Genomic DNA, 25,351 nt, shown 5'->3' with positions numbered 1-25,351 from the left:
GAAGTAAGCATGGAGCCCAGTCCTCCCCCTGGCACCAAGTCTCCACGACAGGCTATGATCCACTTCCTCAATTCGGGGCAACCCCTGGAGCAATCCCAGGGCTCCCACAAGCCCTGCAGTAGAGCTGCATTGCCACAGAAGACATCCGCGGGACTCGAGGAGGCTCCGAGCCAACTCTAGGTGGCTCAGCAAGGCCGCCAGCAACCATGGAGTCAGAGGAGCCTCTGGCTGCCCCCGAAATACAAGAAGCAGGACGGGAGGCCCCTCTGGGAGACAAGGACCTCGGCAGCTCCACCGGCAAGTGGGGCCCAGGCCAGGCGGTACATTCACCCAAGCGTGGCATGGGAGGAACTGGAGCGGCAAGAGCCCCTTCCAGCCGGGATCTGAGAAGGAGCCCCGGAGGGAGGGTTGTCTCTCAAATACAACTGACGCCTGAGCTTCAGCTGCAGGTGACCCCATGGAAAGGTGGCTGGCAAGGCTTCACCCAGTCGTGGGCCCACTCTCTCCCTAGTGCCCACATGGGGTCAAGAACACTGGGTCCTGTCTGTAGACAGAGACAGGCAGGAGGCAGAACCCACGCCTCCCAGGCTGAGCCTACCCCAGAACCAGCACCCACGGCCCTCACATGGCCCCGTGAAGCGACAGAGGCCCAGGGCCCTCCCAGCTGGGGGCTGGGAGCCGTGTGCGGCATGAAGTCACATGTGGTCCCTGCTGACAAGCCTTTGGTGATGCTCGCGTCTAAGCAGCTGTGAATGGAAATGACCTGCAGGAGGGAAGACAGTGAAGGAGGGGATCCCCAGCAGTCAAAGAGGCTGCAGGACTCCCAGAGAACACTTGAGGGGAGGAAGGAGTAGCAGGACAAGACCCCTCACAGCAGGGCAGGAGGAGAGCCGGAGAGTGACCTGGACACCGCATCCCACCACAGGCCCCAGCACTCACCAAGGCCTCTCCGGGCCCCAGGACCCCTTACCAAACACTGGGCGCCCAGGGCAGGAAGTCTACCACTGTCCTCGGGGAGTCTGCTGAATGGCTCCATAAAGCTGTCAACACTGCCTTCTTCTCTCGGGTGGGCACCGCAAGCCCAGCACAAGCGGCAGAACCTGTGCCCACCGAGCCAGCCATGACTGAGCCATGCGTCTCTCACTTGCACTGGCCACGTGGCATTTACACACAGCATGACGCAAATGACTTGACGTCATGGCTACACAGGCTGTGACGCATGCCGCTGCCTCTTGTTATTTCATGCATTGACTGAAAATCACCCGAAACGCTGGCACACAGATGCGCATGGTGGCACTGTACGTAAGAGTCAAAACGTGGGAACAACCCAGCCATCCATCGACTGACGAACGGACTTTCCAAATTGCGGTCTGTCCATAAATGGAATGCCGTGTGCTTGGTCACTCAATCGTGTCTGACTCTGCGACCCCACGGACTGCAGCTCACCAGGCTCCTCCGTCCGTGAGGATTCTCCAGGCAAGAATAATGGCATAGGTTGCCATTCCCTCCTCCAGGGGATCTTCCCAACCCAGGTCTCCCACACTGCAGGCAGATTCTTTACTGACTGATCCACCTGGGAAGCCCACAATAGAATACTATTTGTCCATAAAAAGCAGCCATGAGATTAAAAGATGCTTGTTCCTTGGAAGAAAAGCTATAACAAACCTAAACAGCATATTCAAAAGCAGAGATAGCACTTTGCCGACAAAAGTCAGCATAGCATAGTCAAAGCTATGGTTTTCCCAGTGGTTGTGAGAGTTGGACCATAAAGAAGGCTGAGCACCAAAAGAATTGATGCTTTTGAACTGTGGTGCTGGAGAAGACTCTCGAGAGTCCCTTGGACAGCAAGGAGATCAAACCAGTCAGTCCTAAAGGAAATCAACCCTGAATATTCATTGGAAGAACTGGTGCTGAAGTTGAAGCTCCAATACTTTGGCCACCTGATGCGAAGAGCTGACTCATTGGAAAAGCCCCTAATGCTGGGAAAGACTGAGGTCAGGAGGAGACGGAGATGACAGAGGATGAGATGGTTGGATGGCATCACCGACTCAATGGACATGAGTTTGAACAAACTCTGGGAGATGGTGAAGGACAGGGAGGCCTGGCGTGCTGCAGTCCATGGGGTCACAAAGAGCTGGAAATGACTCAGAGACTAAACAACAGCAACAAGAAGTAATAACGTTCTGGACTTCCCTGGTGGCACCGCAGGGGACACAACTTTGATCCCTGGACTAGGAAGACTCCACACAGCAACTAAGCCCATGTGCTACAACTACCAAGACCAAGCTCGAAAGCCCGTGAGTCACAACTACTGAGCTCCCATGCCACAAGAGAAGCTACCGCAACAAGAAGCCCACACACGGCAACCAAGGCTAGCCCCTGCTGGCCGCAGCTAGAGACAAACCCACGCAGAGCAACAAACATCTAAAGCAGTCAAAATAAACAAATCAGGTTTGCTCAGTCGCTCAGTGAAGGTAACGGGCACAGAAATAACAGAGGTAAAAAATAAAAGGAATGGGCACAGAAAAAGTAAAGAAGATCTGACACATGCTGCAACACAGAAGAACCTCGAAAGCAATAACTGAAAGAAGTCAGACGCAAAAGGACAAACATCGTGTGATCACATGTACATGAAAAGTACCGTATAAGCAAACCTGAGTCAGAAAGTAGAATAGCGGTGCTCAGGACTCAGGGGACAGGGCAATCGAGTCTGATAGCCACGAGGCATGGGGTTTCTTTTTGGGGTGATGAACATGTTCTACAACTAATTGATGACGGTTGCACAACTCTATAAAGACTAAAGCCATTGGATTTTATTTTAAATGGGTGAAATATATGGTATGTGAATTATATCTCAGTAAGTCATTACCCAAAAAAAGGCACGATGACAAGAAAAAATTTAAAAGCACACGCACTGCTGCATTATAGACTGTTTCGATGTTAACAGCTTTATTTCAATGGAAGCGGTGTTCTTTGTATTTTAAATTATGACTTAAAAACATTATTCTGATGAAGGGTCCGTGGGCCTCAACAGGTTACCAGGGTTCACGACACAATCAGAGTGAGGAGGACGAAGGCCGGAACATGTGTGCTGTGATGCAGCTGTGTCACCCGCCATGAGAAAGAGAACAGGCAGGACCTCCTGAAACTGGGACAGTGAGGAGTCAGCCAGGCATACGGGACTCCCAACACTTAAGACAAAGGCCCAGAGGTCCTTGGAGACACCCCCCACTGCATCTGATCTGTTAATACAACCCCAGATGGGCCCATGGAGTCCTGGCGTCCTTGCCCACTCACACCTTTGACTTGTCTTAGGCCCCAGTTAAAACGTCTCGCCTTCAGGTTATCTTTAGGTCTAACTGCAGCCTAGACAATCAGCTCCCCCTAGTACCGCGACAAGGGCCATTTTCAACATGGGCAGAGCCTACATTCCCACTGGTGGGAATGTATGATCTTTTAAAGCTCGTCCCAGGCCCGCAGGATAGAAGAGAGGGAGGTGGGTAAACTAAGTCATAAGGGATCTTGAATGCTGGTTTACCCCATGGATGAAGAAGAGCCACTGAAGGCGCTCGGGGGAAGTTACAGCAAGACAGACTAGAGCAGGAGAAATAGGAGGCAGGAGCAGGTGCAAGACAGGCAGAGATCTGGGAGACAGAGAAGGCAGTGGGCCCTGCTGCCGTCCCCAACAACAGCAGTGTGGCTGCCCACTGGATACTCAGCCCTCCCTGTCTGTGTCCCAGAGCTTCAAACCGCAGACTCGACCCCTGGAGCCAGTGGACCAAGGGACCAGACCTGGCCAACGGAAGCCCTGCTCCCTGCCCTGGCCACAGTGATTGCTCAGTAAGAGCTAGACTCAGGACCCTGAAACCCCAGGGGGAAGAAGGTCTTTCTGCTGGGCTGGAAGCTGGTGGGGGGTGAGCCTGCAGCCCTGCGCTGGGGAGTGCCTGCTGAGGTCACGCCAAGGAGGAGGGAAGCGGCGCTGAAAGAGGGCAGCAGGCTTGAGCATCTTCTTCTGGCCTGAAATGATTCACACCGGATTTTCTGTATGTGCACTGGCAGGGGTCTGGACCTGGGGATGGCCCTCTGGGGGGCAGGGCAGCAGCAGCAGCTACACACTGTTGGTGACAGGACAGGAACAAGGATTCAGCCTCACAGTCACACCCTCAAGATTTATGCCCAAAGAAGAAATTAGAGGACAGGCTCTCCGCCTCAGGGGATTGTGGTAGGAAGGTAGGAAGGGACAGGTAGGTGAGACAGGAAGGGACAGGAAGGGAAGGGAAGGGAGGAAGAAATTAGAGGACAGACTCTCCCCCTTCTTCCCTGGCCAGTGGCTCCAGACAGCTCTTCACCCCCAAAAGCTGCACCTCCATCTTACAGAGTAGGCCACTCACCAACCTGGCGTGCCTTTCCCCTCCCCAGCCTGCTGCCAACAAGACACCCTTCTCTCCTTCCAGGCTGGAAATCTTTCCCACATCCTGGCTAATTGTATTCAGGTGGGAAAGATTTGGCAGAAGAAATGTCGTGTTTGTGTGTGTGCGCGCACGCATGTTAAGTGTATGTGGGTGTATGTGTGCATGCGTGTGTGTGTACGTCTCCGCCCCCAGCCCTGGCAGCCGTCCCAGGAATGCTGTGTCGACAGGAAGGGACAGAGGACCCTCAGCCACAGCCTGTGTCCTGACGGGCTCTCGATGACGTCAGTGGCTCTTGGCCGCATCCAGTAAACATCTGGTCTCCTTATTCTGACCCAGGAATTCCATTTCAGAATAGTCACGGCCGCATCTGGCAACATGTCCCAGGCTGACTATGGCCTGGGGCGGGGAGAGCATCCTACTCAGGGGCCTGCCCCCTCCTCCCGGCGCCCAGCCCCAGCTCAGCCCACGATACTCAGAAATGATGAGTGTCTGCCCTGCGCTCATCGTCTCTGAGTAATCTCCCGCCTTGGCTTCTTCTAACAGCACCCCAAGGGAAATACTCCCTCGTAGTAACAAGGGCCATTCACTACTAAATGCCAGCTGTGGGCCCCACTTCAATGAATCCTCATAACAACCCATCAGACAGTTTGCTGCCATCAAATTTACCTTTCACAGAGAAATAGGAGGCTCTGTCGGGGAGGGGAGGAGCCAGAAGCACACAGAGTGGGCCCCACGTGGAGACAACGCTCTGTAAGTCGAAACCGTGAGTTAGAGGCAGGAGGGAGAGACAACTGGCCTCGGAAGCCCTCGGGCATCCCACCTCAACACTCCAGCCAGGTGCCGGCGGAGCTGTGGGGCCTGAGGCCGTGAGATCCCTCTCGAGGGCTCTGGCCCTGCTCAGCTCCAGCCCTCGGAAATACAGGCCGAGCAGCTCTCCCAGGTTCTCAAGAGAAACGGGAAATCTGGAGCTGAGAAATTTGTCAAACACTGAGAAGGCCAAACAAAACTCATCTGTGGGTGGACATGGCACGCAGCCCACCCGCTCGCAAGCTCCGCCCTGCACGATGAGAACACTGAACTTCAGATACCGTTTCATTGGTAAGGGCAAGGCAGGGGCTCAAAATGGGATTTCAAAGTCCAGACTCATTCAGAGTTTCAGGTTATACGTGTGCATCTACCTGCCAGCCTTCCCCTGAAAGAGTTTCACTGAACCGCTTCCCCAGCTGAAATTCAGAACAGTCTTTCAAAGACGGTGCCTTTCCCACCCGCCTTGCAAACAATGCTGCTCAGAAGCACCGCCCCTCAGCTGCAGGGAACACGACAGGCCAGACGGGCCGAGAGAGACACCCTGACCAGTGGGGGCCTGCCAGCCACCGCTGCTCATCCCCCCAGACACCACCAGACATCCACGTTCTGTGCTCAAGCTCTACCTAACGCAACAGACCTGGGAAAGAGAAGTTGCTCCACCAAGGGAAAGTGAGGATGGGACATCGCCTCCTCCCAGACATGCCCACTTCCAGTCTGCCATCTGCAGCGTTCACAGAGAGAGGCAGGACCGGGTCCTGCTCTCCCATGGACGGCGGAAGGCCAGATGCTCTGCATACACGGCTGTGGCTCCCACACAGGATTCCTAAAATTCAGTGGTATACTCTAACCAATGTAATAAGACATAAAATGAATAAACACTGGAAAAGAAAATGCAAAAATATTATGAATTGCAGGAGATAATAGCATACGTAAAAAACTCTCACCCCCCCAAAAAAAATCCAAAAAACAGGACAAAAATCATGATACAGATGTTCATGAAAATGCCTAGATGTGAAATATAGAAACGTGCGTATCTGGAGTGCAAACATGGGAAACACCCAATCGAGAGACTTACTTTAAAAGGGTTTTTTTGTGATCATCCATGTTCCGCATCTGAGCCACTGTGATAGTGGAAGACTGGTTTTGCTGAAGCGCAAGAGGAAGGCACAGCCATCAGAAGCAATGACGAGAAACAGGTGAGGCGGGACGGGGTCTGGGTTTGCCAGGTCAACGGCAGCTGTCTTCTGTTTAGCAGCAATTATGCAAACATGTTGTTTATATTTCTGTTGGCTCTTTGGGAATGAAGGTGTCTAAACTCTAAGGCAGTTGGAAGGCATCACCGACTCAATGGACATGAGTTTGCACAAGCTCTGGGAGTTGGTGATGGACAAGGAAGCCTGGCGTGCTGCAGTCCATGATCTCACAGAGTCGGACAACTGAGCGACTGAACTGAACTGAAACTCTGAGGCTATCATTAATCCGGAACAAGTAGGTCCCGGATATTCTGAGTAAATGATCATCTACTGTATCCTAGATTAAAAATATTCCTAGACATCTATAACAACTTACTATAAAACATAACAGAAAAGATCCTATTTGTAGTGGTAATAACATTCTAACTCTTGGTAGTAAACCTCCTGGGATATATTTTAAAAGGTATGAATTAATGTTCTTATTTCCCTGAGAAAAATAACCATCTTGAAGATGTCAATCACTTGTTTTCAGCTAAGATTTGCTACAGTTCTGTTGAATGCTGGACACTAATTTAAGCAGCAGTATCACCCAAAATAAAGATCCTCATGATATTGTTTAAAAACCAAAAGAAAACAAACCCAAAAGACATCTGATAAATGGACAAAAGTAGCCAAAACATATTAAGTCATGATGGTGATTCCTGCCCTGTATGGTTTTAGAATATACTGTTAAGCAAAGTAATTATAAGACTCTAGTGCTGGTGCAAAAAAGATAACATTTTTCACGTGAAAAATGAGCCAGATCACTTCCATGAACTTCAGAGATAGGAAATATGCACCCCAAAGTCAGGAGGAAGGGTGAGTTAGTAAATGAAGGGTGTTGAGACCACAGAGTGGCAATTTAGAAAAAACAAACACTTAAAATCTTTAATTTATACAGTACAGGAAACACTTCACTGGAAGTAAAGAAGCTAAATACTTAAAATTCAAATCAGAAAAAAAAATCAAAACATATGAAGTACCTCTTTGAAAGGCTGATTATTTTCTACAATCTAAATAAACAGCAGAAACCAGCAGGAGGGACCTCGCAGAGTTGACCAGAAGAAATCAAAGTCAGCAAGGTAAAATAAGAAAGGAAACTTTAAGAATATGCCTGCCCAAGGTAACAAAGGGTTAATGTTTAGCCCCAAGGAGGATGAGCCAGCTTCTGAAGAGGAAAGGATTCTGCAACAATAGGATCAGACCCACACCCATATAATTAACCCAAAGCAAACGCCCAGGGCTGAGGGGCCCAGTCCAGCCCCTGCACTCAGGAGCAGAGCTCATTCCACGGGAAGCAAGGAGCACCTTCAGGTTGGGGAGGACCTCAAGGACCCTGCCCCCGAGCAGAACAGGCTGACACCGGGACAGTGCATCTGCAGCATCCGTGCTCCTCCATCGAGAGGATCCACTCCGGTCACCAAAGCCATCGTCTACAGCCATCAGTTCCCTGCAACTGGCCTGGCTTTGGCTCTTAGGCTCCAAATCCTACAGACCCAAGAGCTCCTCAAAGAGAAGAATGCAGCGACTCCAGTGACCTTGATGGTGGGGGCCGATGCCAGGCACACTTTTCTTGCCTCTGCAATGTCCACCATCCCCACCCAGCTTTGGCCGCCCCCTGCCTCTACTCCATCCACTCCCAGACACCACGCAGGAGCCAGCCTCATTCGTCTGCTTGCTCACACGTCCGTCTCCTTGCTCAGGTGTCCTTGTGCAGGACACCACCTGCACAACTTTTCATGGCAACCCTGAGCAGAGCACAGTTTGGCCCAACTGGCCTCCCTAGGAAGGACACAGTGAGCAAGGGCCTGGGGACCCTGGCAGAAAAGATGGCACCCAAAGGCCAGGCCACCCTATCTGAAGTGAGGGCCACTCCAGCAAGGCAGAGCAAGGCCTTGACCTCATTTGCTGGGAAGTGCACCAAGAACTCAGCTCTTCCCCAGAAGCAATTAACCCTGCTTGTGTGGATGGTCGAGGGGTGATGTGTATACTCTGAGATCAAAAGGGCTTTATCTAGAGCTTCAGTGGGAGGGGCCCAGGCTCTGGACGCTCTGTGACCTGGAGTATGACACTGCCCCCTCTGAGTCCTGCTTTCCTCCAAGTCCAGCGGGATCCTGTCGCCGTCCCTGACTGCGCCTGCTGTCAGTGGGGGCTTGAAGCGCTGCAGGAGGTGACTGTAAAGAGAACAACACGGTGCTGCCTGGGGCTGAGAGTGCGGCCAGAGATGAAGAGCCCACTGCCCAGGAGGGTTACCTGGGAAGGGTCATCCAGGGGGACGCAGGGGGCTCCCCTCACTCTGGGAAAGAAGGGGGGGACAGACAGACGAGGGATGAGAAGGGGAAGGGAGGGAGGGGAGGGAGCAGAAAGAACTGAAGAAAGAAGAGAGAGGGAGGGGGAAAGGAGGGAGGGAGTAGGGAAGGGAAGGATGGGGGAAACAGAGACAGAGGGGAAGCAAGGGACACGAGGGGAGGGTGGGGGGGCAAGGCCGGGAAGACAGAGGGACAGAAGCGATGCCAGGGAGCTTGAGCCAGACCCAGCGCAACCCCAGGACCCAGCACTTCTGCCTGCTTGGAGTTGCTCAGGAGAGACTGGCCCGCCCTCTGTCTGCTGAGCGGAGCCCTGGCCCAGGACCTCCTTGCTCTGTGCAGGCAGGTCTCAGACAAAGCACTCCAGGCCCCGCACCCCAGGGGGGCCAAGACCCCAGCCTGGGGCTAGTGAGCTCAGGCCAGCGGCTAATGGTCAGCTGGCAGGTGCAGGAAGCAGAGGGGAGGGGAGCTGGCGAGGAGCTTCAGGGGCCTGTGGTCTGGCTGGGGGCATCAGTGGGCACCACGAGGAGGACGCCTGGCGTCTACCCTGCCCACTGGATCTGCAGCATCACACCCACTGAGTTCCCCGTGCCTGTGGCAGGCAGCCAGCCCTTGAGATGGCTGCGCAAGGGAGGCCACCCTCCCTCTGCCAGATTCTAAATTCCCAGGTGGGGGACCCAGGGCAGAGAGGGTCAGGAGGCAGCTCCCCTGGTTCCAGGCCGCCATTACCTTTCACCCATCTCCCCACGACGTTCCTTTAGACTGCGGCCAGCCAGACATGTTTCCCATCACTCCCTCACGGACACATGCCCTCTGAGGTGGGTGGCATGGCAAGGAAGGAAACTGAGGGTCACAGGCCAGCAAAAGAAAGGTAGGGCCCCAAACCTGGCTCTGGGTGACCTCAGGCCTCCCGATCCCCAGGTCCTGCCCAGATCTGATGAGTCAGACTCTCTCAGGGTGGGACCTAGGCACAGGCATTGCTCAAACTGCCCCAAATCCATGCCTGTCTGTGGGTAGACAGCTAATATGATGGAAAACAAATTTATTTTTACAGGCCACAGATTTCCTCTAAGGGGACAGTGGTCTTTGGAAAAAGACCTTCTAGAAGCGTGAGGGAATAAAGCTAACAATGGGAGGTAGAAGGTCTATTTCGGCAGGTATCAGTAACTCAGAAGGGGAATAAAAGAAAGTCTTCTGCAAGATTCAGGAGAGGAGGCGCCGGGGGCCTGCCCCAGAGAAACCAGAGGATGGGAGAGCCTGCCGTCAAAGGGACAGACCGCTGTTCTGAGAACGGCTCCCTGTGCTATGGGGGAACCAGCGGCCCGGCACGGCACGGCAGGGCAGCCTCCTCCACCTTCCCGCACCGCACAAGCGCTTCCTGTGAGCGGTCAGCAGCTGCAGACAGGGGCCAGCTTGTATTTGGGGCCGCAAGCTTGCAACTGAGGGGGCCGGGCGGCAGTCCCGAAGTCCAGGGTGGCAGGGGCCCAGCCTCTGGGAACTGCAGTGCCTTGAGCCTTTAAGGAGGGTGGTGGTGGTGTGGCGGTTAGACACATTTTACCTAGATTTCAGTTCCTTTGCTGATGAAGAGGGGACCTTAGAAAACTAGAATTCAGAGGCTATTGCCTTCGCATGAAATCCATCTTAGTCCACGAGCAAGTGTTATATTAAGCAGAGAAATGCCAGGGGCATTCCCATAAGAGTCGGGCGCAGAAAGGAATACACAAAGCCATTGCGGGTACTCAATGCTACTCCGAAGGTTCTCGATGGCACAGACTGAAAATTAAGCCAGAATTATCATAGTCCACAAATGGTACAGCTGTTTACCCAGAAAACCCAAGGGCATTCACAAAGATATATGAGAACTGAGTTCTATCAAGCAGCCTGATAAAAGATAATTGCATACAAATCAATAGTCACCCTGTATACCAGCAATAGACGGAAATGTTTTAATTCACAATGGCAAAAAGAAAAAAACTCTTAAAATAGCCCCGGTTTTAAACAATAGGTGATCCATAAAAAAAACGTGGGATACTTCGCTAAGCAACATCAAATCAGAATCAAATCAATCAAAAATATACCATATTCCTGGTAAATACTACAAATTACGTCCATTCCCCCTTTAATTGGTGTCTAAGTTTAACTTAATGTCAATCAAATTCTCAAGGGATGTTTCTAACCTGACAAAACAATTCTGAAATTCAGTTAAATGAATAAACAGATGTGACCAGCCAGGAAAATTTTGCAAAAGAATAACAGCAAAATGGGAAGTATCCAGTCAGATGTTTGAAAGCAGCACGATCCAACAGCAATGGAATATGAATGCTACATGCAGCCATGTTTTTTAAAAGGTGAAATTAATTTCAGCAATATATTTTACTTAACCCAATATATACAAGCTATTACCATATTAACTTGCAGTCACTATTGAATTTATCTATTAGATATTTTATATTCCTTTCCTTTGGTGCTAGGTCTTTGAATTCTGGTGTATATTTTGCATTCAAGAGCACTTCTCAGTCCAGACCAACCACATCTCAAATAGCCAACAGCCTCGAGTGGCTTGTAGCTACTACCATAATGGACAGCATAGTTGTCAAATAGCCAATATTTTACATATTAGAGCTTTAAAGCTCTAATAATGAACATAATTCAGTAGTGGTACAAGAACATATACCTTATTTGCCATGTGGTCCAATTCCCACTTTCAAAGGAGAGATATCCAGGTTCAGAAATGACTCTTTGAACATTCTGCTCATAGAGCCGGCAAGGGCAAGTCCCAGCAGCATGGACATCCCAGGCTCTGCCGCCCTGGTACTTGGGCACTGCATGCCGGCTCTCAGAGACTAAAACCATTAATCATGCGTAACATCATCAAAATAACAAAACCACATGTCCAGGGCTCTAAGACATTTTTCACATTTACCACATCCAAACTCAGGATGAAATCCATGGGTCTTTTCAGTGCTGGTAGCTGGCAGCAACTGTGGGGTGGCTGGCATTGCCTGGCACACACCAACTGCCACGGTGTTTCATATTGCCATCACGTCGCCTGAGTTATGAGAGGGGTCGGCGACACTTGCCACCCAGCATGTCTTCAAGAAGTCACACTGTGACGCAAAAATTACAGTGTGCACACAAAGGCGCAGAGACGACGGAGCGTGCAGCCTTGGCATCCAGAGGCATGTCCCCGGAGGAAGGACCAAGACCTCATTCCTTTATTAAGGAGACGAGGACACCGGAAGTAGATGAAGCCGGTCACACACTGAGTCAGCAAAGTGAGCAAGGCAGGCAAGCGAGGCAGGAGCCGCCATGCTGAGCAGCGAGGGGCAGGGCGGCCGCCTACACTCCGCCAGACCACGGTGAAGGCGCCGCGGGGCAGTTTAGTGGGAGTGTCCAGCGAGGGGCAGGGGGCTGGTGTCTACACTCCACGAGACCACGGTGAAGGCGCCGCGGGGCAGTTTAGTGGGAATGTCCAGCGAGGGGCAGGGGGCGGGTGTCTACACTCCGCCAGACCACGGTGAAGGCGCTGCGGGCAGTTTAGTGGGAGTGTCCAGCGAGGGGCAGGGGGCGGCCGCCTACACTCCACCAGACCGTGGGGAAGGCGCCGCGAGGCAGCTTAGTGGGAGTGTCCAGCGAGGGGCAGGGGGCGGGTGTCTACACTCCAGGAGACCACGGTGAAGGCGCCGCGGGGCAGCTTAGTGGGAGTGTCCTATCTTTCCTCTTGTGTCCTCTAATTGATGGCACCTTAGACAATGAAGCTCAGAAACGGCCCACATTTCCCAGATCATCGACCTGGGCTGAGTGCTGCTAAATCCTGCACCCCTCCTTCCAAAGCCCAGTGAGGGGCAACGGGAAGAACAGGCAACATCCGGGCAAGCCTGTGTCAAGGCTGCCCAGCTGCCAGGGACAAAGCTGGCCATGGGATGCGGCAGCCTCCAGCCCACGTTAAGGCCACCACTCACCACGGTGCTCACTGAAACACGCGTGGCAGGGTGGGGCAGCGCAAAGCCTGCGAGCCTCGTCCTGGATGCTAGGGCCTCCTCCGCCTCAGAGCGGAAGCTGTGTGCCCCCGCCACAGGCCCTGGAGGAGACATGCAGTGCAATTGAAATTCATGGATGAGCCCGAGGAGCCGGCTCCAGACTCAGTAATAACTTCTCCATATTAATGGCAGCACAGCAGAGCCGGTGGACAGCTGACATTTAATATGAAACATACGCAGCAGAGCCAGAGGCTCCTACCTGGGCCCTCCCATTTGAGAACGCCTGCCGGTGGGGAGAACGGGGCCCAAGGCAGCACCCAGATTCAGGGCGCGGGAGTGATGCCCTCCCCTCAGTCCCTCCATCCCACCTCAGTCCCCTCCCCTGCAGGACACCTCCGCTGAGAACATACATGACCACACACACCTGCTTACTCAGATGCACACACACATACACACAGACACCCACACACACTCATATGCACACACACCATACTCATACAGATATGCACACACGTGCACACGGATTCGCACGGACAGGAACGTGCACACACATTCACATGTACCAGCAGCCTACTGCGTTCAGACTACCGCACAAAGTCCCCCTGCTTGCCCGAGTGGAGGGGGGCAATAGTCTGCCTGTCAGCACAGACCCGCAGTCCCAGCAGAGGCCCCCAGAATACGTGACCCTACATATCTCAGAGGCCAGGAGAGGAGAAGCAGGCCACCGCTGGGGCCACCATGCAGCGAAGCCCCCCTCGATGCTGAAGAGGACACCCCAGGCCGTGGTGGGGATGGGGCAGCACTCCTGTGGCTCAGGGTGGGTGAGCTCTTCGGCGACTCCCCTGCTCACGGAGGTGGTGGCCCTTGTGGTCCTCGCACAAGGCCTGGGTGAAGACCCAGCCTCTCCTCGCCTCCCACCTGACGCTGGTCCCTCCTCACTCACTAACTGCTGGGGACATGGGGGCACGGGCAGTCAAGGCTAGCCATCAAGCAAGGGACCCTGAAACCCGCCAGCACTTAAAGGAGCAGCAGCCTCACACCAGTGCCAGAGACACAGAGACAGACAGTGTGGTCAGGGCCGGGGCGGCAGTGTGACAGGAGATGGGCGGTAAACAGCCTCCTTGCCCTGAGACTCAGAGGCTGGTACCCAAGTGTGCTGGCCTCCATGAGGGGCCTAGTCAGGCTCCACGCTGCCCCTGCACGGTGCATTGCCGGGCCACAGTGATGGGCTATGGAAAGGTCCCAAGACCTAAGCCTGTCCATTCTGCATGCAGCTCAGAACTTTGGCAGGAACCTCCAAAAAGCAGACTATTCCCTTTCAGAACATGGTTATGCCTGTGGGGTGTGAGGAGTGTGTGTACAGCTATAGCCAAACAGGGAACAGAGTCACACTGGGGAGCAGGAGCTGGGCAAGAAGGGACACGACCCTACATCTGAATTACCTACACAGCCTTACCAGTCCCCAGAAGCCTTGTGCGTGTGCATGATAAAATATACACATCACATAAAATTTACCATCTTAGCCACTTTGAAGTGTATGGTTTGGTGGCATTAAATACATTCATAAGGTTGTGCAATGATCACCACCATCCATCTCCAGACCTCTTTCCTTTTTGTAAAACTGAAGTTCTGTATCCACAACACTCTGTCTTCCTCCTTCAGCTCCTGACAGCCACAACTTACAACTCTACCCTGTCTCTAAGATTCTGATAATCAAAAATGCCTTCAGATGCCACATTAGCTGAAGCCTGGTGAGTCTGGATTTCCGACCACAGACCTGCCTATGTCATTCTAAGGGGGCCACCACGAGGCAGGCAGGGGCCATGGGCCCTCTGCTGCTTCCAGCACAAACCCCTAACAAGCCAACCTCCACCAGCCACAGGTCAGGGCATGTCCCTCCTTAATCCCAGCAGGGAAGAGCCCCTGGGAAGCTCCTTCCCTCCCACCAAATGGCACTAGGTGAGAAGTGGCGGGGAGGCCATCCATCTGTGGATGCCCCAGAAGAGACCAGGGGGTATCTATGATGAAGTAAGCCTGGGTTCTCAGCAAGTTCTCAAAGAAAGCTCCTGCCTGCAGGAAGCCCTGCCCACCTACTAATCCCACTGCCAGTGCAGCCCTCAACACTTCCATGTATGTCTCTGGAGGCCCGGTCAAGACCTCAGAGCTCCCTGGATTCACACTGGATTCATTTGCTCACGTAATATCAACAGACTCAGAAATGCTGCTTCTCTGAACACCTGCATGTCTGGTAGCAAGGAGCCTGTGTTCCCAAGGGTCAAAAATCTACCGAGGTACGCAGGGCACAGACTGGCCATGGTCCCCACCTCTTCTTCCATCACACTGATCCCCTCAGCTGATCCCCATTTGGTGCCAAGACACCCAGAGTTGCTTTATAAAGGTCTCAGAAATTATTGTTCCAGCCCCACTTGCCACCTGAACAAACTGAAGCTCATTGCTCAAAGCTGGGTGGTGACTTGCCACAGCCCAGTCTCTTCAGGCCCAGAGGGGGTCCCTCCCTTACTTAAGTTTCATTTAGACCATGGGGTTTTCAACTTACATTTCATGAACTCCAAAGTGGGGGGCAAGAAAACTGCACAAAACCACATGAGTACACAAGGCTTTCCTGCGGAAAAGGAGCTTTTGGGGCATTCTCCTAGGGAGTCTACCCCTCCGAGTGTGGATATTCTGGGGTATGTTCACACACCCCTTCCCTGGGTATGGAGAGGTGGACCATCCCTGGGTATGGGGCACAGGGTCTTAGGGGCAAAGCACTGCACAGGCTTCTCTCCCCCACTCCCCAGACACTCTTTTCATGGCCCCTAGCTGAGCTCCACCCAGCTGGAGCTGGGCCCTGTGGACCCAGGGACAAATTGCCTACAGTACAGTTACCAAAGAAGCATAGGTACAACGTGGCATGTGAATGTCTAGGACATCCTCCTGGATGAAATGCCATTTAGCTGAGACTACACTGGGCTCCAAAATCGCTGCAGGTGGTGACTGCAGCCATGAAATTAAAAGACGCTTGCTCCTTGAAAGAAAAGCTATGACAAACCTAAACAGCATGTTAAAAAGCAGAGACATTACTTTGCCAACAAAAGTTTGTATAGTCAAAGCTATGGTTTTTCCAGTAAGTCAGTATGGATGTGAGAGCTGGACCATAAGGAAGGCTGAGCATCGAAGAATTGATGCCTTTGAACTGTGGTGTTGGAGAAGACTCTTGAGAGTCCCTTGGACTGCAAGGAGATCAAATCCTAAAGGAAATCAATTGTGAATATTCATTGGAAGGACTGATGATGAAGCTGAAACTCCAATACTTTGGCCACCTGATGCAAAGAGCTGACTCATTGGAAAATACCTTGACGCAGGGAAAGATTGAGGGCAGGAGGAGAAGGGGACAACAGATGACGAGATGGTTGGATGGCAACACTGACTCAGTGGACATGCGTTTGAGCAAGCTCCAGGAGAAGCCTGGCATGCTATAGTCCATGGCGTTGCCAAGAGTCAGACAGGGCTGAAGGACTGAACAGTAGAGTGAGCCAGCTAAAGAGGGAGAGGTAAGGGTGGTCCAGGGAAGGGCACAGTCTGTGCAAAGGGCCTAGGGCGAGAGTGTCCAGTGGCAGAGAAACTAAAAGGCTGATGTGACTGTAGCACAGGCTGTAGCACAGGGAGGACACAGTGACAGACAAGGCTGAAGACTACTGGGTCAGGTCATGGGAGGCCTACGCCAAGCCAGGCTTCCCTGGCGGCTCAGACGGTAAAGAATCTGCCTGCAACACAGGAGACCCAGGTTCAATCCCTGGGTCGCGAAGACCCCCTAGAGAAGGAAATGGCAATCCACTCCAGTACTTCTACCTGGGAAACCCCATGGACAGAGGAACCTGGTGGGATACAGCGTATGTGGCACAAAGAGTCAGACACGACAGAGAGACTGACGGTTTCAGTGTGTTTGAATTTTTTCTTTCTGAGTTTGGATTTTTTAAGGGCAATCAGAACCACTTATGACCACTACATAAGAAAAGTCTTAAGCAAAGGAGTGACATGATTGAATGTATGGCTTACAAAAACCAGTCTGGAAGCTGTGTGGGGAGACAGTTGCTCCAATTTGGAGTCCCTAAGGATCACAGGACTTGGAGTTTGGCGTGGTAGAAACCTGTGAACGGAGATGAAGTCTGGAGATGTCTAGGATGATGACTGGCTGCATGTGGGGGTCATGGAGAGAGCAGGAAGGGGCAATCCTGGGATTCCTGCCCAAGTGGACGATGAGGTCTGGAGGAGAGTAGAGAGACCCACGTTCCATTTCAGAAGCATGGGTCACTCAGGGAAGGGGCCCACGAGGCAGCTGGGCAGGCAAGTCTGGAGCATCAGGTGGCCAAAGTATTGGAGTTTCACCTTCAGCATCAGTCATTCCAATGAACACCCAAGACTGATCTCCTTTAGGCTGGATCTCCTTGCAGTCCAAGGGACTCTCAAGAGTCTTCTCCAACACCACAGTTCAAAAGCATCAATTCTTCAGCACACAGCTTTCTTTATAGTCCAACTCTCACATCCATACATGACTACTGGAAAAACCATAGCTTTGACTAGACAGACCTTGGTTGGCAAAGTAATGTCTCTGCTTTTAAATATGCTGTCTAGGTTGGTCATAACTTGAAGATGCCCTGAGCCACTAGATCCAGCCATGCCTAAAGACCGCCTCAGGACCCCAAGGAACTGGGCCCATGACATCTTGCTTGTTTCACCCAAGTTGGCTTTCCACCACTTGAACTGAATTAATCTTAAATGACAAGGAGAATCATAAGCCAGGTAGGAGGCTGAGACCACCCTGGGCAGCTGTGTAGATTGCCAAGAGCAGGGGCCAAGCAGGAGCCTCTGCTCCTCGGACCTGGAGCCCAGAGAACTCAGACGTTCCCGCAGCCCCTCTTTGATGTTCCTGAGACCTCCTCATTGCCCTCCAGGCAGTGCCAAGGCAAGATGAAAGGTAAGGAGACTCTACAAAGGGCAACTGCAAGTCCCACACACTTCTCACCCTCAGCCCTGCAGCCCAAGCGTGCTGCACCTGCCCTCGGCATTCCAGCACCTGAGCCAGCTGGAACCCAGTGTGTGGCCTCGAAGACAGTGGCCTTTATAAGAAAATGAAACTCAATTCCGTCCCTGAGGACAGCAAATGACCTCTCCCTGTCTGTGGCCCTTAGTGACTTTTAATGCTCATCAAGACTCTACAGAGCAGGGGCCTGGTCAGGATAGCAGCCCAGCAGGGGCGCCCCAGCCCACAAGGCAGCAGACTTTGATCATGCCCCTCAGAGTCACTGCCCAACCCATAGACATTCCCACTAATGGCCTTGCCAACCAGAGACGCCAGGCCAGAGAGGTCCCCTGAGCAGCAGTACATGCAGGAGACAGAGGTGTGGCAGGGCGCTTTCATCCTACCAGAGGCTCCACTGCCATAACCTCCCCATAAGGACTCAGGCCGCCTGAAAGGAGCTGCAGCCCAGAGTATGTCAGTCACAATTCACCAAGCCGCCTGGCCACCAGACCTACCCGCAGCTCCCACTCACCGACACTGACAACACTCAGTACTGCTGACCAAGGTCTCCAGGAGTTGACTAGAAAAGGTAGGAAATGTTTTAAAGAAATGCATTTCTTTATTTTATCTTATTTTGGCACGCAATAAAGGCAATAACATGTAGTGAGCATGGTCTTAGAACCAAACAGATGTGTATTTAAATACAGACTTGCAGAGCTTGAAGCAGGCTATGTCAGTCAATCCATGTGTAAAATGGGAATAACATCAGTTACACACTATAGGGTGTGGTGAGGATTAATCAAGGTGATATAGCATAAAGTGCTCAACAGCAAACCTAACACGCAACATGGGCACAGTAAACTGATGTTCTGTTATTATTTTTTTGTCAACAGGCTTCTCATGGGTCTTTAGTGAGCATGTAAGAATGATATGAAATTACATATCATATGGCCTGAGAGGTACTAGAGAATTCTTTCATAGCAATGAGATACACAAGTATCCTTTGTTAAGCATCATTTTCTCACTCATTGTGAAAAGGCAAATGTTAACCTTCCCCTGAGAATATGATGAACAATATCTATCTAGTGGCTATAAGAGAACCTGGAAACTACATCTACCAACCTCTCTGTAAATATAATGTACAGTATGTCTTATGAAGCATGTGGCTTTTCCAGTAGTCATGTATGGATGTGAGAGTTGCACCATAAAGAAGGCTGAGCACCAAAGAATTGATGCTTTTGAACTGTGGTGCTGGAGAAAACTCTTGAGAGTCCCTTGGACTGCAAGGAGATCAAACCAGTCAATCCTACAGGAAATTAACTCTGAATACTCATTGGAAGGACTGATGCTGAAGCTGAAGCTCCAATACTTTGGGCAGCTGATGCAAAAAGCCGACTCACTGGAAAAGTCCCTGATGCTGGGAAAGACTGAGAGCACGTGGAGGAGCGGACGACAGAGGATGAGATGGTTGGATGGCATCACCAACTCAATGGATGTGAGTTTGAGCAAGCTCCAACAGTTGGTGAAGGGCAAGAAAGCCTGGCGTGCTGCAGTGCATGGGATGGCAAAGAGTCAGACACGATTGGGTGACTGAACAACAGTATAAAGCATGTGGCATTTCTTGAATCTACACCTCTACCTGACTCAGCTAGAATTTTCACCTTGGCAGGCCCAGGTCCTCATCTCATGTCATTCTAGGGAGCAGCACCCCTTGCACTGTCCATCCATGGGGTTCTACAAACCTCATGTTCTGATTCTCATGGGAGCATTTGACCCCAGCCTGAATAGAGTGCTACCCAGGAGTCAGCCAGAATTATCAGAGAAAGATTATCAGCCAGCACCGCTGGGCGCCTTGACTTACCACAGAAGGACTCCACCCGAGAACAAAGCCAACACATAAGAAGGCGGAGGCAGGGAGACAACTCCAGAGGGGCACCTGGATCCGGACAGGCCTAAAGGCCGAGCACCGTATGAGCCGCTCACCTCCCATTTCTGTGTAAATGGTCTGATTTGTGTTTCCTTCACTCACAACTAAAAGGATCCTAACCGTAGGAATCCCCTCATGCTAAGCAGAAACGGAGACTGCTGTCCACAGAAAACAGTTGCTGCTGCCTTCCTTTGAGGCAGAGAAAGAAACTCAGGACCAAGCAAGTAGATGGGCAAATGTGCGTCCCCAGCCAGAAGCAGGACAGCAGGTCTGAAAAGGCCTATGGCTCTGGGGAGAGGCATGTCCCCCTAAGCACCGAAGCATCTCAGCCAAAGCTGTAAGCCGCCAGCTGCCTGCTGTGACCCTACTTCCTGGTTTCTCCACTTGTCTTCCAGGAATGCACATTCCTGGGGTTCCTGCAAAGAAGAGATGGATGGCCTCATCTGCATGGGAAGTGCTACAGTACATGAAGTTCAAGAGGCATCTTTATTACAGAGCTTCTCAGAGATCCCAGTGGGCGTCCCTGAATCTCCCAGGTTGAAAGCAAGTTGCAGCGTTTCCCACACCAGTTGTCCATTGAACCGCATTTGCTCAGAGAAACTTGTGGTGTGATCCCGTAGAACTCCTTTGCAGAAATTAGGGTGTAATACTTTGCTTTTCAAAGGGAAGTCCCAAAGCCCAGGAGCATCAGCCGGGTAGTTCATTAGAAATGCAGAACCTTGAGCCCCACCCTAGACATGCTGACTCAGACTCTGAATTGTAACAAGATCTCTGAGGATCTATACATACACTTCAGCCTGACACACCTGCTTCTGTGTGTTTCACTACCTATGAAGGAAGACAGGGCTCAGAGGAAGGGGTACTGAGATGGCTGCTGAGATGAAGAGATGCATGTAGGACTATTGTAAGAGGGAACGGCTCGGGATTATAGTTCTACTATCACAGGTCAAGGTCTTCTACTTGCCCAGACTTGGAAGCACCATGGCAGAAGGGGCTGGACAGAACCAGGCCAGACTCCTACCACCACAGACATTGTGGCCTTGGGCAAGCCACTCAGTCTCCCAGAGCCTCAGCTGCCCATCTATAAATGAGGGATGAAGAATCCCTCCCACCACAGGGCTGCTGTGGACCAGAAACATGATATTTAAACCCTAGGCGCTTTGCAATCGGCCCATCAGTGATACACAGAGGGACTTAAATAGTTAAGGAATTAAGTGGTATCAAATCAGGACATTCACACAGCAAAAAGAAAGAAGGGAAAGGAAAGAACTAATGATGCTGCCCCACTGTCTCAACGCCATTTTCACTGACCACATTCACGGCCATGCTGGCAGACCCCAGCCCCTTTCAGCTCCAGTCTTCTCTCCAGCTGTGTCTTGTACTTCTGCTGGTGTGTGTCCAGTACATGTGACATCTCACTGTGCCTGTTCTCACCAAGCCAATGCCCACCTGGTACTTCTCTGCATATGCTCTTCCCTCTGGGCCTTTGCCCCCTGGCAACTCATGCTCAAAGAGCCCCCAGGAGCATACTTTCCAAGCCCTGACCAGAGTGGGCCCCAGACTATTAGCTGAGCATGGTGCCCCGGGGAGGGGGGGGTGGACACCAGGCCAGCTATATCTCTGACCAGCACAGCAGACAACCGCCCTTAGAGGTACTAGCTGAAAACACAAATCATGGAATGAGCAGATGAATGAATGATATATGAACAAAGCCTCTCTGAAATGCTTTCCATCAAGAATTACTCAGCACACAGGAATTGCTCAACAACAGACTGAGGAAATGCAACCCACTCCAGTATTCTTGCCGTGGAAATCCCATGGACAGAGGAGCCTGGCAGGCTACAGTCCATGGGGTCACAAAGAGCCGGACACGACTGAGCAACTAACAACAGACCACTTCCATGTCAACTCCCCCAGTCCAGCTCGGGCCACCACCACCCCCATTCCAAGCCCCCAACACCAATTTCCTTTTATTTAGGAAACTCACCTCCAGCGTAAAATAAGCCACACTTATGAAGTCTGGGACATCCTCAGAGGCAACAAGGATGTAAAGGGCTGCACCATGCTAACCCAGCTATTCCAAGGACATTCACAGTTGTTTGCAATACGTCTGGGTTCTAACTAAATCCAGCCAAAGGCAGTGATTTTCCGAAGCAACAAGTGACATTTCCTGTGTGTCCATAAAAAGAACACCACCGGTTGTGGGGTTCTGTGTAATTGCTGGCTCTGCAACTTGCAGGGCAAGTCTGAGGACGGGGGGCTTGGGGGCCACCAGGGCTGGGAGAGAAGCCACTTGCTCCGAGCAGGAGTCCCCTGAGTAGTAATTAGAGCAGAACCCACGGTGGGTGGCTTCAGATGTCTGGCCAGCACAGCCAGCCTGACCACCACACAGCCAATCCAAAATAGAAAACTGCAGTGGCTTCTGCCACGTGCCAGGCCCCGGGGTGGCCAGACAGAGCACTGCCAATGTCAGCCTCCTCCCTGAGCATTGATCCAGGCTTCCTCCAAGGCTCTCTTATGCAAAGCCATGGTCCCTCCAGGCTCCTGGAAGCAAGAGAATTTCCCAGAGCTCTGGTCACACTGAGCAGCCCAGCCAGTCCCAGAAGGGTCCCACTCCCCAGCCTCTCCTGTCCTTCAGGGGCTGCCCGAAGGCACCAGAGACTGTATTTCCAAATGCTCCGCTTGGCTCAAAATAGAGAAAACTAACTTTTCAAATAACCAGCTGAAATCCAACAGGAAACCACAGCATAAAAAATCAGCCAGGGGGCAGAGGGATAACTGGGCATTTCAGCACCACTGCGTGTTCGCTGGGCTGGCACCACCTGCACACACAGAAGCAAGAAAACCACTGACCTGCATATGTGTCCCCACACACATATCATACGTGCTACAATGCACAGCAACACACTGAACAGACACTGACATACAAATGAGCAAAACCCTGCGGAGACACACAGGCACAAGTCACAATGACACAGTCACATGTTCACACAAGTGCACATGTAGTTAGATCCTAGCACCCATGCCAAAACACATGTGCAGATGCATGCACCCACCGAGATACACACACACCTGAATGCAAAAGGAAAACCAGCTCCTGTAGGCTTAAGGGGGACCACACCTGGCTACTTGCTAAATACTTTGGAAAACGAGGCCCTCCCCCTGCATAAATCACCCTCCCGGTCCAATCAAAACAACTTGCCTTCCAGCCAACCCCTTCCGCGGTCCCTAAGCACAAGGGGTGCAGAGAAGGTCCTCAGTACAGGCCTTGCCCTCCCAGCGGACCCCTGATAACCGGCTTCCAAAGCCCACGTGAGAGCAGTGGACAGACAGAAGGGAGAGAAGCATACTCACCAGCCCGTCGCAGTTGCTGAGCGCCACGGAGGAGGCTTCAGCCAGGCCCGCGACGTCTCCGACGTACAGGCAAGTCCCAAGCAGGGGCTCCACGCGGGTGGCACCCGATTCTCCCTGCCACTCCACCGTCGCCCCGGGCGCCACGAGGCGGGCATTGGGCCGCAGCCGCAGGTGCAGGTCTCGGCCAAAGACCGTAACATTGTAGAAGAGGCGGCCACCGGGGTCCTCCTCGCTGCCTCCAGAGAGCCCCGGGATCTGGGCAGGGGCGGCCCTGCGGGTCCGAACTCCAGGCGGGGCCGTCGCCCCCGACACCACGTGGGACACCAGGCGGCCCTGGGCGTCAGTGCGCACCGGCACCGCCAGGATGCGCTCGGCCCCATGCCCCTGGGGCCCGCCTGCAAAGGGAAGGGGCGTCAGACCAGCCGAGACCGAGGAGCCCCAGGGCCCCGCCACGGAGCACAGCAACCTCCCAAACCCCGCCCCACTGCGAAGGGAAGGGCGTTCCACGGGGCACCCCCAGAAAGTAGCCTGCACCTCCCCGGCCTGCTTCCAACCGGGAAGGGGCGTTAACGGGGCTACCACGCTAGCGCCCCTCCGACCTCCGGGCGACCCCTCTGGGACCCTCCCAACCAAGAGCTCTGCCCGCTGCCCCGTTCCAAGTTGGGGTTCCTCAGCTCCTCGCAGTTCCCCAGGGGCGGGCCCAGTCAGATCTTCCCCCACCCCTTGAACCTACCGTCCTTGGCAGGACATGGGGCTGCTCTGAAGCCATTCCTGGTCGGTTCCCTACCCGAGCGCTTCTCCCTCTTAGCAGTCCCCGCCGCGCGACTGCCCTCACCGCTCCCCCCGGCACTGGCGGCCTGTGCTCCGCGTACAGCTCCAGGTTAGCCGGTTGCCGGCCGCCTCCCCCGCGTGCCCGACAACAGGGAGGGGTGGAGCAGGGTCCCTCAGATCTTCGAGGATCCCCTCCGGGGCGTCCCAACCAATCCTCAAGGCCCAAGGCGGCGCGCTCTGCACCCGACTGCTCCCGAGCGTCTCCGGACGCGAGCCGGGGCGCCGCCTCGCCCTGGCTCCCCCGGACCCGCTGGTGCTGATGCTGCGCTCGCCGCCGCCGGGCTTTCCCGGCCCTCTGTCTCCACGCTCGGCGTCCCGGGAGCCGCGAGCGCTCTGGGGCTCCCCCCGGCCCGAGATTCCCGGGTGCGCCGCAGGGCGCCCCCTGCCCGACCAACCCGGCCCCGAAGTTGGCCAACTTGGCCCCGGGCGGGGCGCGCGGAGTTTGCCCAAGTCGAGCCGGACGCCGCCTGGGGAGGGGGCGGTGGGGCGCGCGGGGCGGAGCCCTGCCGACTGGGGTCGCGAGGCGTGGGGACTCGGCCGCACCTACCTGGGGGGTCGGCGGCTGCGGCGAGCAGGGCGTCCGCGAGCAGCGGCAGCAGCAGGAGCAGCAACAGCGCGGGGCAGAGCAGGCGGCCGGCGGCTCCCGCCGGCGGATCCATGGCAGCCGGACCACAGCCGGGGCCCCGCACTCGCAGCCGGCGCGAAAGTTCCCCGCGCGCCGCCCAGCCCACATCTGGGGCAGCTGGAGCCGCCCGCAGCTGCAGCACCGCAGGGCGCGGGGCGGAGGAGGCGAGGCGCGGAGGGGAGGGCGGGGGAGCGCGGAGGGGAGGCGGGGAGAGGGAAGGAGCGAGAGCGAGGGAGGCGGGAGGGAGGAGAAGGCGAGCGAGGGGGAGGGCGGGGACGGCGGGCGCCTCAGCCTGCGGTGACCCGGCGCTTCTTGGCGCGGCAGCCGCCGCCGCCGCCCGCTCCCCTCCTCACGCCGTCGCCGCCACGGTTCCCGGCTCGTAGCGAAGCAGAGACACCCCGAGGCGGCGGCGGAGAAGCGCCGCGGGCCGGGTCGGGGGAGCCCCGCGGCCGGCCACCTTCGGCGCGCCCAACGCGCTCGTGGCGCGCCACCTCGGAGGAGCAAGTTCCCCGCCGAACGAGGACTCGGGGCTCCCGGGTCCTAGCCATCGGTCTCGGGGCGCAAGAGGTGGCTGATCTCTGTGCGCCCGCGGGTGGGCGGAGAGGCCTGATTACCGTGGGGCTGAGCCAGGCCTTTTGACCAGATGGAGACCCTAGGAACTGGAATAGTTTTCCAGGAGGCGGTGTGCACCACAGGGCCTCCCCAAAGATCAACTTTTACCCTTCCAGAGAGAGGCAGGGTTCCCTCAGTCCCCAGTTCTTCTGTGCCTTAAGGTCCCCCCACACACCCTGTCCTCTTCCTCCCCAACCCTCCACTGCAGCCTGTGAGCACAGTATCCTCCGCGTAGACCTGGG

The 25,351-nt window shown here is 53.9% G+C and overlaps 1 protein-coding gene across 1 annotated transcript in view; it reads right to left on the bottom strand.

The window, feature by feature from the left end:
• The window catches only part of ADAMTS2 (ADAM metallopeptidase with thrombospondin type 1 motif 2), a 254,371-nt gene extending 229,705 nt beyond the window's left edge, over positions 1-24,666 (bottom strand). Inside the window, exons 1-2 of the mRNA XM_065917308.1 lie at positions 24,420-24,666; positions 23,042-23,436 (exon numbers count right to left, since the gene is read on the bottom strand). Coding sequence (XP_065773380.1) covers positions 23,042-23,436; positions 24,420-24,531 — 507 coding nt within the window. The 5' untranslated portion in view covers positions 24,532-24,666. The remainder of the gene's footprint in view (positions 1-23,041; positions 23,437-24,419) is intronic.
• Positions 24,667-25,351: the final 685 nt, after the last annotated feature.

This window comes from Muntiacus reevesi, chromosome 1 (assembly GCF_963930625.1).
Source record: "Muntiacus reevesi chromosome 1, mMunRee1.1, whole genome shotgun sequence".
NCBI classification, from domain to species: domain Eukaryota; kingdom Metazoa; phylum Chordata; class Mammalia; order Artiodactyla; family Cervidae; genus Muntiacus; species Muntiacus reevesi.
This window is presented reverse-complemented; position numbering and strand designations above follow the sequence as displayed.